The sequence below is a fragment of the Hibiscus syriacus genome, unplaced genomic scaffold (assembly GCF_006381635.1).
Source record: "Hibiscus syriacus cultivar Baekdansim isolate YM2019G1 unplaced genomic scaffold, ASM638163v2 tig00111841_pilon, whole genome shotgun sequence".
NCBI lineage: Eukaryota > Viridiplantae > Streptophyta > Magnoliopsida > Malvales > Malvaceae > Hibiscus > Hibiscus syriacus.
In genome coordinates, this window is record NW_024063196.1 from 2,144,077 (window position 1) to 2,160,998 (window position 16,922).

The window sequence follows — 16,922 nt, forward strand, 5'->3', positions numbered from 1 at the left end:
GGTAAACTACAATGTTGGTTCTTTTTGTTTTAGGTCTGTCTTATATTATCCACTGATTTTCAAAATGTTATATTTTGGTAACTTTTATTTTTGATATGTCTTATTTTGATTGTTGGACTATTAACTCTCATTATTTTGATGATATAGTACGTTAGTAAAAATGATTAAATTTTAACTTGACCCTTAAACTTTAGATAAAATACAAATTTGACTCTTAAAATTTAAATAAAATATCATTTGACCACTAAATCTAGTCAAAATCCTTGGTACCAACCACCGCTCATCACCATCCCCGGTCACATTCAATTGTTGTCATCGGTCACTTTTAATAATGTCATTGAACTAACTAAAGTTAGAGGTTCAGTGACCAAAATATAATAAACATACATCATTTTTTTCAAATTTAATGGCTAAAATAAGACATATCTAAAATAAAAGAGAACATCAATCTAATTTACCTTAAATTTTAGGGTAAAGTATAAAAATAGTCCCTAAATTTTTAGGACGCTTTCAATTTGGTCACTCAACTTTTGAAACTTGCAATACAATCATCAAACTTTTAGTTTATTTTCATTTTGGTCCCTGTCGTTACCTTTCGTTAGTGTTTGATGACGTGGCACTTAACTGCCTTTAAAGCCCCTTCTTCTTCTTCTTTTTCTTCTACATTTCACAGACTGTATAAACAATCCACTTGTGATCGGTGTTCCTCAACGTGTCACGATCTTCTTCAATCGTTACACATTTCACCGGGCCGGTGTGACCGGTTAAGACTGAGAGGCACATGTGGATGATGTCTTTTTCCTGCCTCCAGACGTATATGCTCTTATCAGCGAAGCCGATGAACACCAAGTTCTCAATGGTAGCCATGCAGAGAACAGCCATTTTATGGCCCTTTCAAACCCCTCAATGCAGTAGGTTTTGGTTCTCATGTTCGCAAAAGTTGACGAGTCTGTCGAACGACCCGCAATACAACGTCGTCGATTCTGCTCATGGCCAACGTCATCACATCATTCTCTTGCTTCAACAACATTCGAACCATGGAATGCTTTGTTACTTTCTCTAGAAACTCTCTCTTCCATGCCTTAACTGTCCCGTCGACGGAACCGATGAACACGAAGCCATTGAAACTGACGAAGACGGAGTTTATAACGTCGTCATGAGCGTCGTCGACGAATTCCAAGCACTTGAAATTGGATATCCACCATAATTTCATGGTTTTATCCCATGAACCTCAATATAATAACCAGAATTCTTCATTAAAGCTCAAGCACGAAACAACATAGAAATGCTTGATCTGAAGAACACTCTTTTTTTTCTGAACTTCAATGTAGTTCTTCAGTTTAACGAAGCTTTTGAGGAAATCGATGAAATTCGAGAAACTATCGTGTCTTTTGATCACACTAGGGTTCGATGAAAAAACTTTCCAGTAATGGATTTTACCATCTTGATGACGAGTGAAGACCAGATCATCCAACACGATAATGGCTTTGACCTACCAACTTTTAGCTTGAAACCCAAAAACTCCTTCAAGTTCTTCCAGACGCGGATGGTCTTGCTATTAGTGTCGGTGTATACACATCACTGATGGCAACCAATGAATAAATATGGCCTTCTTCTTTGACGATAGAGTCAATGAGTCCGATTTGGCCGAAATTATTCTCGAGCGCAGACGAATAAGGGAAATGCCATGGAGAAGTCTGGATCCACGATGACAACATCATGCGAGGAGGAAAACCCTCGCCACTGGTCGAGGTGCTGTTGGAATACCTCATACTAGCCATTGAAGCATTACTTTCACAATGTGGGGAGTCGTTGTCTTCCTCACCAACGTCGTCGTTTATTGGAAACGAATCATGGTGCTGATGGAATACCTCATATTACTTGGTTGGCCACAGTTTGTGAAATGTTGAAGAATAAGAAGATGGGGCTTTAACAGTAGTTAAGTGCCACATCATCAAACACTAACAGAAGGTAACGACAGGGACCACAATGAAAATGAACTAAAAGTTCAATGATTGTATTGTAATTTTCAAAAGTTAAGTGACCAAAATCAAGTGACTGAAAAGTTCAGGGAATATTTATATACTTTACCCTAAATTTCACTAGGAGTTGGTGTAAAGAGAATGATTTCGATTTAAAAAAGGGAGTGAAAATGGTTTTAAAATGAAGGTAGTGACTGATTTGCTCTGTTTTGAAAATCGGATTGGATCTGCAGGTTCAATCGGTTCAATCGGAAACCGTTGATTAGTTTCGTTTAATCTAAACTGGTTGAACCGCTATTCATGAACCGATCAGAACCGTTGAACCGTTCGAACCGGACCGGCTGAAAACCGGAAAAAACCGGGATTTTTGATTTTTAAAAAAAAATTAAACCAAACAACGTCGTTTGTTAAATGAGCCAAGTCGAACTCGAGTATTGCTGAGCTCGACTCGAACTTGAAAACTTTAAAAGTAAGCTCAACTCAACTCAAACTCACAAGCTAAAAATTATCAAGTTCAACTCAAACTCGAAATATAATATTGAAACTTGAACTCAAAAAGGCTTGAACTCAAAAAAAATTTAGAAGCTCGATTGAAGCCTAAAATTCGAGCTTGATTGAAGTGAAAGAATAGTTCACTCAATGCTCACCAAAAGGCTCTATGATTTTGAATGCCAAATTACTTCTATTATTTATAGAAGTTAATTGTGATGCGTTTTTATGTTTCTTAGCAATGTGAGATTGTTTTGTTCTCATATTTTTACTCTTTAGACTTTTGGGATGTTATTTTATGTTTCTTAGCCATGTAAGATTATTTTTTTTTAAAAAATTAAACCAAACAATATCATTTTGTTATGATTTTTTTAACCCAAAATTTATTTTTTAAGTATAGTTATATAATTATATTTATTATTTAATATGTTTTACCTTAAATATTATGTTGTAGTTAATTTGAATCATTTTGTTTCACTTGATTTTATGGTTTTTAACTTATATATGTTATGACTTGCTTTGAATATGACTTGTGATATAAAAATTATTTTTTATTAAATATTTTTGATATTTTTATTTAATTTTTTAAATAATTATGACGTCGTCCGATTCTTCTGACCGATTAAATTAATTCAAACGTTTGAATTAGTAAACCGATAATATGACCGGTTCGATAACTGGTCCGATTCTGAAATCCATGATTTGTGATACATAGTCTAATCGAATAAAGACAAAGAGCTGGGAAAGTTGACCAGAACTAAGCTCTTACAGCTATTAAATTTGATCTAGAAAAACACCTAAAATACACATGTAGTCAGTCATGCTCTGCATTCCATCCTGAAAAATTCAGCGGCAAAAGAGATCGAGCTGAAGTCACAACAAAGATGGTGGGATGGAGAAACGCCGTTCAAGAAGCCGCCGCTTCCAAACCGCTATTCGTGACCATATACACCACCGTCATCGTGGGGATAGTGGCGTCTTCATTTTATGTGTTCTCCGCCATTTACTCTCCTTCCGCTTCCACTACTCACTCCATCTCAACTTCTTGGCTTTCCTCCCCTCCTCTCTCCCAAGGTACGCTGCCTTTGCTTTTCTTTTAAAAAAGCTAAATATTATTAGAACTGCCCAGTAAATGAAGCATTGCTAGTGGGTTTTTGGCAGTTTGACTTTTTGTTTGTATGTTAGACCTTTTTTCCCCTTAGCTTTTTGTGGAATTATTTTGCAAAGTTTTGCTCAAATGTAGTACGGTATCGATCAGATCAGTTCAGATTTTATATATCAGTGTCTGAATTAATTGATTATATATTTTAAGATTTGTTATCTAAAACATCTTCTTCGATTTTAATTGGTTCGGATTTCCAAAATTGATTAGGAACAAAATAAATTGATTTTTTTGGACAAATCAGTCTGCTTTATTCTATTAATTCGATTTAACCAATTGTTTGCTCACTCCTATCCAAATGCCTATTTGGTTGTATTTTGAAGACTATTTGCTCACTCATATCATGATGTCCTTTTACCATTAGTCCATTACATGATTCTATTAACTAATGTCCTCAACTCAATATGGAAGATGGTGTATCTCATTCAAGCAACAGCATTTCTCAACCAACAGGAAAAGCATCACAACCTGGTAGCAACCAGTTGAGACCTATTTTGGTGGCTCCACCTAGTACTTCGAAAATGCCATCTTTGGAGTCCTTTAGACTAACAAAAGGATTGGTTGGAGAAAGGGCGGAAGATAATGTCATTATAGTCACCTTTGGTAACTTTGCTTTTATGGATTTTATCCTCACTTTTATGGATTTTATCCTCACTTGGGTTAAACACTTGGCGTATCTTGGTGTATCTAATTTTCTTGTTGGTAAGCTGTTAAATCTTCTATCGGTTACATAAGAAACTGTGCTTAAAAGAGGACAATGAATTGGAATCGTTGTGATTTAGGTGCTATGGACACCAAACTGTTGGAGGCTTTGTATTGGAAAGGTGTTCCAGTCTTTGATATGGGCAGCCATATGAGCACAATAGATGTTGGTTGGGGCTCTCCTACATTTCATAAAATGGGAAGAGAGAAAGTATTACTTATAAATTCTATACTTCCTTTTGGTTATGAGCTATTGATGTGTGATACGGACATGGTGTGGCTCAAGGTACTTCTTTTCCTTCCCAGATCAATCTTTTATACTAAGCTATAGTTTAATGGTTTCACTTCTCTTTCCCCTGAATTTGATAAGTTTTATTTTATTAGAATGCTATTATACCGCGGAACACTATTAATTCATTTGATGCTATAGGAACTAAAATTCTAGTGATAAGGACTAGCTTTTCCCTGGGGTTGCGCACTTTAAACCTTAAAATTTTATGTATTCGCTTGTGTGTATTTTTCTTGGCTTGTGTGATGCTTCTTTCTCTGATGCCGTCATTTTATTTTATTTTTACCTCGTGATTCTTTATGATCACTTCTGAAGATATACATTAAAATCATACTTCATATGCCATGTTCCTTTCCCAGAATCCACTTCCATATCTTGCCCGGTACCCTGATGCTGACATATTAACTTCAAGTGACCAAGTTGTGCCAACAGTTGTTGATGACAGATTGGCTGATTGGAAACAAGGTAAAAGATGTTTCTGAAAGTATTTCCTTTCATCTACTGATCTTTTTTTTCCTTGAACAGTTGTTGATGATCATTATCTTCTGTTAACTCGATTTGCCATTCTTGTTACTCCTGTCAATTGATTCTTTTTTTTTCCTTGAACAGTTGGTGCTGCCTACAATATAGGAATTTTTCACTGGCGGCCAACTGAGCCAGCGATAAAACTGGCAAAAGAATGGAAAGATATGCTATTATCTGATGATAAGATATGGGATCAGAATGGATTTAATGAACTTGTACGCAAGCAGACAGGGCCAGCCATTGATGATGAGAGTGGACTTTTTTATGCTTTTGATGGAAATCTCAAGCTGGGAATTCTACCAGAAAGTATATTTTGTAGTGGGCACACTTATTTTGTTCAGGTAGGATCCATATGCTAGTTCATGGTGATATTGAAATTCTAGTTTCTTCACGTATATACATTTACATGTTTATACCCTTGTGAATTTAAATATGTTGCTTGTACCAGTTAGTAAATAGCAAGCATATGTTGTACAACAAGCTTGTTCTAAGCACTAATGCTTTTGATAGGCCATGTATGAACAACTTAGGCTGGAGCCATATGCATTGCACACCACATTCCAATATGGTGGTACTGAAGGGAAGCGTCATCGACTACGGGAGGCCATGGTTTTCTACGATCCACCAGAGTACTATGATGCACCGGGTAATTTTGTGCCTTTTATATTATGATTACAAATGTTCTGTGCCCACTATGAAGTATCAAGTATTTCTATAGATTTGATTTTAGGATCCATATTATCTCACCAAAATGCAGTTTAAAACAGTTTCTGCATCCTGCTAAGTTTCAGATATATTTATTGATCTGACATGAACATGCTAAAGTTTCTGTAAGTTTTTTTCATTCATGTAGAGGTGGGGGGTCATATCTTAAATGGATTATGGCATCAAACATATGCAATGTGGGTATTTTGGGATGACTTAAATGGTACATGTAAATGCAGTTTGGTTACAGTATTGTCTTAATAATTTATTTACTTTCCCCACGGATATATCATTGGTTAAACTTTGGGGAACAAAGGAGTTGGGTATGATGAATGTCTTCTATTCATGAAGTGTATAATTTCACTTTTGTGCCCGTAATCAAACATCGGCCGGTTCTCTTCTATTGAATATCTCCCTCCTATCATGTTTTATGCCTGTTTTGGTTAGGGTGGGATGCAAGAAAGTCTGAAATGTACGATCCAACAAGTTTATCAAGGAAACTTCGAGTTTTGTAGTGAAATGAAACACATTTTTTAAATCTTTACCATTAATGAAGGGGCTATCAATTAATCTATCAAGGAAGATCCAAGTCACCTAAATTGTTTTTTTTTTTTTTGAAATGAACTTGGAACATATTAACCATAAACTGCATCATCCAGTACATGAGTGATAATACAATCCAAACATTCATGATTAAAATATAAAGTCAATTGAATTTTAGATATTAATACTTGCTTTGATGATCATTCACAGCATGTTTTATGCTGCCAGATAACTTATTGAAGGAATTGTGCAGGAGGATTCTTGTCATTTAAACCTTCTATTCCAAAGAGCCTGTTACTGGATGGGGAGCATAATCTAGAATCACACTTCTCTCTTATTAATTACCAAGTATGTGTGTATTAATTTTGAAGCACAAGCCTTTGCTGTTTTAATCTCCGTATTTATTCTCACAAATTTTCTCTTTGATGATTTTGTTCAGATGAAACAAATAAGGTCGGCATTTGCTATTGCTTCAGTGTTGAACCGTACACTGGTGTGTATTCTATGATTAGTTAACATGATTATCTAGCTCAGTTGGTAGAGCGCAAGTCTCTTAATCTTGTGGTCGTGGGATCGAGTCCCACTGAGGGCAATTCATAACGGAGGTCTTCTACGGAAGCTGTTCTCAACCTGGCGTTGGGGGCAATTCAGCTAATGAGTGTTGTGAATATATAATTTCTTTGTGATGAAAATTGAACTAAGAGATTAAAATAGTTCTTATAAGAATCTTGGCTTACACCCTTAACAGTAGGATCTTTAACATGAATTTCTTGTGTCTAGTGGTAGCAAAGTATTAGGTAAAAACATCTATAAATTGAAAATTCATCTTACTAGAGAGCCAGTGAAATCTGTTGCGCAACTGTGCAAGTGGTATCACACTGTGTGGGGAAAATTAACTAATTTATTCCAAATGTAGATTTGTGGTATTGTATTTGTATAAGTTTATTGAATCATCCTTTTTCCTTCTCACTATGTCAATTTCAGGTTATGCCTCCATTATGGTGCAGGTTTGATAGACTCTGGTTTTCACATCCTGGAGTTTTGCAGGGGTCAATGACCAGGCAACCTTTTCTCTGCCCTTTGGACCATGTTTTTGAGGTAAATTTTAGTTGATTGTAGGAAGCATTTGATCTTTTTCTTGTTTCTTCCTGTAAGAATCGTTCGCACGTTGTGGCACTTATTTTTTCCTCCCTGTTATCCACGCAACCATGAAACCAAATAATTTATATGTTAGGGTATTTAGCCTCTTTTATAAGTACAACATAATGCATGGATTTTGTGGATGCTTTTTTATCTTTAGCATAAGATGTTCTAAATCTGGGGAATATAACTTTCACAATTGTAGGTAAATGTCATGTTGAAAGACCTTCCAGAAGAGGAGTTTGGTTCTGCAATTAACATCAGAGAGTATTCTTTTCTCAACAATCCATTATTACCCCAACAAGTAAATGAATATTAGTGGTATAGATTAAATTGTGTCTTTTCTATTATCTCCACGAAACTTTAACTTTCAATGTTGTTTCAGGTAAAAGACTCATGGCTTGATGTTCAACTTTGCCAAGAAGGAACTGAAGATTGCCATGCATCAAGTAACTCAAGTCGATCAGATGTTTTAAGATTCCCGAAAAACAGCACCGAAGAAATGGTATGGCTGATTCTTCACTTGCTTATGTTGAACATTTACCAATGGCTTAATACTCCAGCAGTTTAATAGTCTTAGTTATAATGCAAAATACAGTTCGCAACAGTGTTCTCTTCATTCAAGGATGTCAAAGTCATCCAATTCTCGTCAATGCAAAACGCTTTTCTCAGTTTCGCCAACAAGGCAAGTCTTTTCATCAAGCTTCAAGATCCCATGTTCCATTAGTGATTTACTTTGTTGTTTTTACACATTTGAGTTTGAGATGTACTGATATGCTGAATGTTCAGGCAAGAGAGGAGAAATTCAGGAACCGGATGAAGCGGTACGTCGGTATATGGTGCTGCGTTGAGAACCACACTCCCGGACACATATATTACGACATGTTTTGGGATGAAAAACAAGGTTGGAAACCTGCCCCACCTGTAACCCCAGAAGAGGATCATCCTCCTTTCTAAGAACCTCAGCAGCAACATTTGGAGTATTACTTCACAGATGGTGGCGGGCGGGGTTCCTGTTGATTCTTTGAACGCTCATTCATTTTATGTTTTATTTTGGGTAAATTACCTATTTAGTCACTCTATTACTCTTCTTTTTTATCATCTAACTAAAATTTTCATTTAGTCATTAATGTTATGTTTTTATCATGTATTGATCACTGACCATTACAATAATAGTTTAATAAAATTACACATTCTATCAATTTAGTTTTAGTAATGATCAAAATAGAATATGATGACATTAGTAATTAAAATAAAGATTTTAATAGTTCGATGATCGAAACAAAATTCAAATTGTGGTTGAACATCTTTTTTCGTTTTAAACGAAGTAATACATTATATTTTTTAAAAAAAGTCATGTTTTTGCCAGATTTATCCCACCATTTAATTTTTCCCTTTTTCTAGAAAATTTCTTCAAGCTTTGGCAACTGGGAAATGATCACGTGCGACGCCTTATTGTATGGCTAAAAAAAGGTGTTGTCGGTTTTGTTATTGTTTAAATAATAAAACTGATAAAAAATTATCGTAAATATTATTATTTTTACCGATTTTGTTATTATTGGACGCTTTACTGGGTTTGTTAATAAAATCGATAAAACGCTATCGATTTTGTTATTTTTTCTACCGGTTTTGTTATTGTTAGGCACTTACCAGAAATATTAAAAATTTTGATGTTTTAGATAATAATAATAATATTTTAAGTAATTTTTTATCGATTTTATTATTGTTTTCAACAACAAAACTAATAACATTTTTTTAACCGTATATTAAGGGTTACAACCTAATTTTACTTGTCATTCACTCGAGATATATATATATCCCCACTTTCATTTATCAGATTCCAACCAAATACAAATATCAATATCTTAATATAGTGAAATACATAATGATTACAAATAATAATATTTCATTAAAGCCACCATTATTGAGTATTTCCTTCTCCATTATTTTATTAATTTCACAGGCCTAAGAAAAGTTAAATTAGCTTAACAACAAAAACATTTCTTTATTATATTTTATCATTTTCCTCTCTTTTTTCTTTCTCAAATCTCATCTATTCTACAAAAATAATTTACTGGAATTTTTTCAAATAAAAAAGGAAAAGTATAGTATTGATCACTAAACTTTTCTAAAGCTTTAATTTAGGTCCTCAACTTTTAAAACTTGCAATACAATCCCCCAACATTTAGTACGTTTGCAATATGATCCCCCAACATTTAGTACGTTTGTAATATGGCATTGAACTTTTCAGGCACTTGCATTTAGGTCCCCCAACTTTCAAAACTTGCAACACAATCCTCAATTTCATTCTAAACCAAAAATTCCTTTTCAATCTCGAATTTCTTTTTTCGCTTCTCTCTTCTCATTTCCAGCGTAACTTTTCAGTTGGGAATGCTTGAAAAATTCTAATCTAACTTGGAATTACGTGGAGGTGTTGACTTCAATAATGGTTCATTGAGAGAAGAACCGACCAAGAGACTATCGGGGCCATCAACGATTCAATGTGTAATGTTAGATACAGGTCATCTCAGGTGAAGCATAGATGCTCGATGAAATGCTTGTGAGAAAAAATGGGGTTAGAAATGCATAGTTGACAAATACTACTAAGATGAACTAAGTATCATTGTTGAAAGTTACCAACAAAGCTGGAATTATTTTGTATAAATGACATATACTAATTTTTTCGTTTAATCCTTGAGGTTAAAGATTTTCCAACAGATGATCAAATATAATGAAATCCCAAACAACACATTTACCTCTCAGTCTCTTTCGCTCACATGCACTCTCGTTTGGTTTTTGTTCTTCAATTTTCCGTCATGTAAAATTTTAAACCCAAGCAGTGCGATGTCTTTTAGATTCTTATTTACAAAGAAAAAATGGAGGAAGAATTGCTGGAACGCAACACCGATTGCGTTTATTTCTTAGCCTCTCCCCTCACTTGCAAGAAGTTATTTATTTTCTTTTTTGGGGTCTCTGAAAGTAAGATTTTCCTCTTTTACACTTTCCCATTTTCAGCTCGCATTGTGTGTTTTTTGTTGAAATTTTTATGTTTCTGGAACTGCATATCAATGATCTAGATATTCAGTGTTAGTTTTGAACCAAAATTATCTAATTTTCTTTCTTTCTTCTTTATCAAAACTTTTAGTACTCCTTATAAAAGATATTCAATCCATCAACCAATCAGGTGGTTACATGTGCCACCACCTGTGTAAAGGGAAAACATATTAGAATTAGAAGAGAGTTTGTGGGATTCCAACCAAGGATCTTAAGGAGTCCCTAGGCATGCCTTTGCCACTAGGTCAAACTATCTATTTGGTTTAAAATGGCACAAATATTTATATAATGTGTTTGAGGTTATTTCACACACATATATAATTATTAAAATAAATCTAATAAATAAATTATTTTTTATGTATATATATATATATATATATTAAATTATAGTTATGCAAGACTTAAAAAATGAGTTTAATATTTTTATTTTTAAATTGAATTATTTTTATTTTTTTGATTTAAATTCTCTAAATAATGTTAATATATATTATTATTTAAAAATAATTTCAAAAAATAATTTAAATAAAATAATTAAAGTCATATTTTTTATGTGATATAAATTCTCTAAATAATTTTAATATAATTAATATATTATTATTTAAAAATAATTGTAAAAAATAATATAAATAAAAATACTAAACTCATTTTTATTTTTAAGTCTTACATTAACTATAATCTAATTTATATATGAAATATATATGTATGTTTGAAATAACCTCAGACACAATATATAAAAAGTTGTGCAATTTTAAACCAAATAGACAACTCGGCCTAGTAGCAAAGGCATGCCCAGGGACCTTGATTCGAATCCCTCAAGCTCTCTTCTAATTCTAATATGTTTTTAAAAATTAATTAAATTCACCCTTCATTTATAGTGACACGTGACACCCCTGGATTTATTTAATTGAATTAAATAATGACTAAATTGATTGAATATTTAAATATTAAGGACTAAATATATAATTATCTTAATTTTATTGACTGCTATGTCACCACCTCCGTTAAAAATTAATGATCAATGACTTGATTGAATAATTTAAATAATGATTGGTTTGATTGATCGAATCGAAACGTTAGTAGTCAAAATAAAAAAGAGCTATCATATGCCGCAGTATAACTTCCATTTTCATATATAACTTCAAAAAATATCCAATTCCTAATAGAATATTTATTTTAGAATATTTTATATTAAGTTAAATAGTTTGATTTACATGAACTCAAATTTTTATAAATATAATTTGACGATTTCCCCCAATTATTAGATAGATAAATCCTGTGGACCGTGATTCATATACAAAACTGATTATTTTTTTAAAAAATATAATAAAATTATTTAGAAATTTACATTTGTTTATAGGATAAATTACGTGATTAGTACTTAAACTATCAATTTTAATCCGTTTTAGTATATAATATTTTTTTCAAAATCATACATAAATTTAAATTTTTATTTTATTTTAGTACCTACCATTAAAAAATTAACGGACGGACTAACGTGACATAGCTCTAGTTGGCGAACCACCAATCCAAACAATGGACCACGAGTCGACCAATATATTTCAATTTTAGGCCCATCGAACAATGAACCATGAAGATCGAAGGATGAAAAATTGAAGATTCAATAACCAATTTGGCGAAATTGAGATATTTTCTAGTTAAACAAAGGTCACGTTCAAATGATAAAAAAAGGTACGAGAATAAAAAGTTACGTTTGGGCTCATCGACAGAAAAATGCGACAACCGATGAATGTAGGCGTGAAAGACGACAAGTTCATCCATTAAATTTTTAACAAAGGATATTAAAATTAAATAAAAACTAAATGTTAGAAATAATTTTAAAAAATAAAAATTTAAGTACTAAAATAAATCAAAACTAATAATATAAATACTAAACTAGTAGTTTACCCTTGTTTATAATTGAATACAAGGCGATCCGATCCCTAGTAGAAGGTACTAGAAGAAGCGCGTCTGATGATTGATCCATTGCGCATTAGTGTTATTTATTAGTGTGCCCCGGCCGCCGCCGCTGCATTTCATATGTGACTGATAAACAAAATCCCCTAAACGAACCATCTCTCTCTAGAAATTAAAACCCAATGGATCCGGCGAAATTGAGCGAGCTCAAGAAGTTCATCCAGCTTTGCAAATCTAATCCTTCCGTTCTCAATGATCCTACCCTCTCCTTCTTCCGCGATTATCTCGAAAGGTATTTTCAATTTTCAATTCTCAATCTCTCTTTGTTTCAGTCGTTACTAACAAGAAAAATCTCTCACTGTTAGTCTTGGAGCAAAGCTTCCATCATCATCTGACAGCCATGGAGCCAGCGACGCCAAATCGGTAACCGTTCTAACACTAATTAACTCCCGCATTTCTCTCGTTCCTCTTTTTCAAAACTAAAATTACTAATCTAAATGAGGATTTTTGTTTATAGAAGAGTTATGTGGTGGAGGAAAGTGACGAGGAAATGGCGGATGCAGGTGAGAAAATTGATGTAGAAGAAGAGGAGGAAGAAGAGGAGATTATTGAATCAGATATCGAGCTAGAAGGTGAAACGGTTGAGCCTGATAATGATATTCCGCAGAAGGTATTATCCTATCTAACACTTTATTTCTGGTTTAATTTATTTTAGTTATTTTTCATTCTGTTGTTTTTTGGTGTTTGCAGATGGGTGATCCTTCTGTGGATGTTACCGATGAAAACCGGGATGCTTCGCAATCTGCTAAGGCCAAAGCTATGGAGGCAATTTCTGAAGGCAAATAAATCAGAACTTAATATTTATTTGTTTATTTATTGAATTTGTATTTTTCTGAATCATTGTAATGCAGGGAAGTTAGAGGAAGCTATTGAGCATCTGACACAGGCGATTTTGCTGAACCCAACATCGGCTATCATGTATGGAACACGAGGTTAGCGTTTGTTATTTAGCCTGTTATATGCTCCCTCTCAATTTGTATTTGTTATTTAGCTAGTCAGATGCTCTGTTTCGTTTAGTTTTTTACTTAGATTCTTACATTTGTTAGAATGATTCAGCTGCTTGGTGTTTTTTTCTCCTTTCAGCCAGTGTTTACATTAAGATGAGAAAGCCAAATGCTGCTATTCGAGATGCCAATGCCGCTTTGGAGGTTTGTATACGCATTGATGTTTGACTTATGAATTCAGTTTTTTCCCTGCTTGTATGATAAATTGCTTCATAGAAATTGTATATCTTTTGTAGTAGGTGTCTTGCATTATTTTGGTTATTCAAAAACTATATGTAATGGTTCATGCCGAACAATGTTTTCTGTATTTGTTTCCTTGTGTTTTACGGTTATATCAGAAATGGCAAGGCCATATTTGAGAAGGATATTATTTTAATTTTCCTCATTCATGTCTTGCAGATTAACCCAGATTCTGCTAAGGGTTACAAGTCTCGTGGCATTGCACGAGCAATACTCGGGCAATGGGAAGATGCTGCAAAGGATCTGCACATGGCATCAAAGTTGGATTATGATGACGAAATAAACAGTGTGCTTAAGAAGGTCTGCTTTTATCTGTCCTTTTTCATTCTTCCCTTCGGAATTTTCAGTCCATGCGTCTTGTCATGTGATTTAGTACATCTGTAGTATTATTGTAAATTTATCAGATTATTCCTATTTCCCTGCGAAGTGAATGTCTGTAAATAGGATTGCACTAGTTTACCCATCTCATCAGAGCTCTATAAAATAGGCTTGCACTAGTTAACCTATCTTATCTAAGTTCTATTGCTTTCCTTTATATTTCTAATTGAGTGATTTGATCGAAATCTGAAACATTAGGAACAAGCTTTTCCCCAAGTTAGCATAAAATAGTAGTGTAATTCTCTGCCACCAATGTTGGAAATTTTTGCTGTACCTTCTTCACTAAATATGAGAGACAGGACCCCTGTTGTTGTGATTCCTACTTACAGCTGACATTGGCTCATTGATTAAACAGGTTGAACCCAATGCACATCGCATCGAGGAACACCGTCGAAAATATGATAGATTGCGCATAGAGAGAGAAGAGAGAAAGATTGAGTGTGAGAGGCGTAGTCGTCGTGCTCAAGCTCAGGTAATTTAATGGTTATTTATTCTCTGATAATATTGGGTTCTCCTTATCTTCTTTGACTCTGCTTACATTCTATATTATGCTCAAGGCTGAATATGAGAAGGCGAAGAAGCAGGAGCAATCATCCTCCAGCAGGAAACCTGGAGGCATGCCTGGTGGGTTCCCGGGTGGAATGCCTGGAGGTTTTCCTGGTGGAATGCCTGGAGGTTTTTCTGGTGGGATGCCTGGAGGTTTTCCCGGAGGTATGCCCGGAGGTATGCCTGGAGGTATGCCTGGAGTCATGCCCGGAGGTATGCCTGGAGGCATGCCCAGTGGGATGCCTGGAAATGTTGATTTTAGCAAAATATTGAATGTAAGTGTTAATGTTCTATGGAACTTTCATTTTACTTTTATAGCAATCAACTCTGTCATGCTTGTATATGCTATTGCGATTCATATTTTCTTCACATTATTTTTGGTTGCGATGATAAGAATATATTTTACGCACTAATATTTTCTTGCTAAACCTTTGGAGAAGGTAAATTGTTATTATAGTTTTTTATGTGGTTTCTGATCATATTGTCTTCAGGATCCTGAAATGATGGCAGCATTTAGTGATCCAGAAGTCATGGCTGCTCTTCAAGATGGTAAGCATTTTACAATGTTTACTAATTTTATACATGCAGTCATTGCATCATTCCTTTCCTCTCTTACATTTGCAATTTATGGAGTATTCTTTCATTTTTCATTCGGTTTGACTTAGGACTATGCTTGCCAAGAAAACTTGGGAACATGTTTATATTTAAGCTGATCTTAGTTTTCTATACTAGGTAGGTAGTGTTTAGCAGATACACTATTCTATCAGGATACAGAGCATAATGGGTATCTTATAGGGAACTCCAAATAGTTTGGCTGAGGCTTTATTGAGATTATCACAGGTTTTGTGTGCCGAAGTATAATTATGTCCGACTTTACATGCACTTTATATATTTTTTGGTGTTGGATATCTTGATTAGTCAATCTAAAATTGATAAGGGAAAATTTGTTGTGGCTTAGTAACTAATTTGTCGCTACTGCAGCTTTGTCCTGATTGTTTCAGTTTATGCATGTTCTTAAATGCCTTTGGTAATTTGCAAGTTTCCTTTTATTGCCATAAAGCCAGCCAGCCTTCAGGCATGGATGGTCCACGATCTTGGTTGCTTGTATCAAATGATTAGATGGTAACTAAAGTAAATTGTCACACTGTTATCTTTTCGGTGACATCTTTTTGCTGATCTGTATGCTTAAACCGACTTTGTGTCAGCAGTGTTGGATAGATATTCACTGCATGATTTCTGTTCATTCAAATGTGACATTCCTGGGTTAATCCACCTGTTCTGTTCACTCTTTTAGTTAAACCATTTGGGTTGTTTAAGCATGCAATGCACAATAGAGTTTGGGAACCGAAATGTATTTTCTCGGGCAATTCTATGGTTCTCAATACAGCAGAATTTCGTACATGGAATGCATGTGACAGTTTTATTGAGGTTGTTTTGAATGGCTTTGCAGTGATGAAGAATCCTGCTAATCTAGCAAAGCATCAAGCAAATCCCAAGGTGGCTCCTATAATTGCTAAGATGATGAACAAATTTGCAGGACCCAAGTAAGATGGATTTCCAAATTGTCTGGGGAATATTCATGTTGTGTTCGTCTCTGAAGGAAACTATGCTCCGTAAAAAATGTTAGTGAATCTGTTCGCATGGTGGTTGTGTTGGTAATTTGTTTTATAGGTTGTAGGATTTTGTACTTTTGGTTTCTTAAATAAGAAAAGAGAAAAAATCCCCCATCGCTTTAGAAAAACCAAGTAGCGAGGTTCGTTTTTCCCTTCGTTATACATGCGAATGTTTTCAGTCTTGCATTGGCTTTGGTTCAACCTGGCTGCTATTATGTTGGAATAGACTTCAAATACATGGGGCTTAAAGGTAAAGTTTAACCTAAAATGGGTTATTTGTGAAATTTATACTTGATATTTTTTCTCAAATTGTTGCCTATATTCTTAAATTTATATTTGAATTTAGAAAAAAAAAATTCAAATGATACATAATGATAATGTGTAGTTCAACCACGAATTAGGTTGTAACATATCGTACATGTCATTTAGTGATTTTAAGGCTGTAAATGGAGTTATGAGTTTGTTTTGGTTAATTATCGATCAACAGCGTTTGGCTTTGGTGTATTTGATTCTAGTAACGAATTATTTGACATTCGATATGAATTTATATTCGAATTGAAAAAATTATGAGTAATA

The 16,922-nt window shown here is 34.1% G+C and overlaps 2 protein-coding genes and 1 pseudogene across 4 annotated transcripts; 2 read left to right on the plus strand and 1 right to left on the minus strand.

The window, feature by feature from the left end:
* Window positions 1–660: 660 nt before the first annotated feature.
* Window positions 661–3,170, minus strand: LOC120172071 (annotated as a pseudogene).
* Window positions 3,171–3,333: 163 nt separating this feature from the next.
* Window positions 3,334–8,520, plus strand: LOC120172049 (arabinosyltransferase XEG113-like). The gene is made up of 13 exons (XM_039179624.1): window positions 3,334–3,545; window positions 4,045–4,335; window positions 4,416–4,621; window positions 4,984–5,089; window positions 5,234–5,490; window positions 5,660–5,795; window positions 6,651–6,745; window positions 6,837–6,890; window positions 7,382–7,495; window positions 7,743–7,841; window positions 7,923–8,042; window positions 8,136–8,222; window positions 8,327–8,520. The coding sequence occupies exons 1-13, from the start codon at window positions 3,356–3,358 to the stop codon at window positions 8,492–8,494; spliced, it is 1,923 nt and encodes a 640-aa protein (XP_039035555.1). The 5' UTR covers window positions 3,334–3,355; the 3' UTR covers window positions 8,495–8,520.
* Window positions 8,521–12,611: 4,091 nt separating this feature from the next.
* Window positions 12,612–16,565, plus strand: LOC120171974 (FAM10 family protein At4g22670-like). Of its 3 annotated transcripts, XM_039179567.1 has the most exons (12): window positions 12,612–12,797; window positions 12,871–12,928; window positions 13,023–13,175; window positions 13,256–13,343; window positions 13,417–13,497; window positions 13,649–13,713; window positions 13,969–14,109; window positions 14,543–14,659; window positions 14,745–14,862; window positions 14,911–15,008; window positions 15,225–15,282; window positions 16,184–16,306. In XM_039179567.1, exons 1-12 carry the CDS (start codon window positions 12,688–12,690, stop codon window positions 16,279–16,281), a joined length of 1,185 nt encoding a protein of 394 aa, XP_039035498.1. In that variant the 5' UTR covers window positions 12,612–12,687; the 3' UTR covers window positions 16,282–16,306. The 3 variants fall into 3 exon arrangements, with proteins under 3 accessions (XP_039035498.1, XP_039035497.1, XP_039035496.1); XM_039179566.1 differs by having other exon boundaries at window positions 13,026–13,175; window positions 14,745–15,008; XM_039179565.1 differs by having other exon boundaries at window positions 12,614–12,797; window positions 14,745–15,008; window positions 16,184–16,565.
* The last annotated feature ends 357 nt before the right edge of the window (window positions 16,566–16,922 follow it).

Coding starts and splice junctions, on each gene's coding strand:
- LOC120171974 (XM_039179565.1), top strand. CDS start 12,688: ATGGATCCGGCGAAATTGAGCGAGCTCAAGAAGTTCATCCAGCTTTGC. Junction 12,798..12,870: donor TTCCGCGATTATCTCGAAAG/GTATTTTCAATT, acceptor TCTCACTGTTAG/TCTTGGAGCAAAGCTTCCAT. Junction 15,009..15,224: donor ATTTTAGCAAAATATTGAAT/GTAAGTGTTAAT, acceptor TATTGTCTTCAG/GATCCTGAAATGATGGCAGC.
- LOC120172049 (XM_039179624.1), top strand. CDS start 3,356: ATGGTGGGATGGAGAAACGCCGTTCAAGAAGCCGCCGCTTCCAAACCG. Junction 3,546..4,044: donor CTCCCCTCCTCTCTCCCAAG/GTACGCTGCCTT, acceptor TCAATATGGAAG/ATGGTGTATCTCATTCAAGC. Junction 6,891..7,381: donor CAGTGTTGAACCGTACACTG/GTGTGTATTCTA, acceptor TGTCAATTTCAG/GTTATGCCTCCATTATGGTG.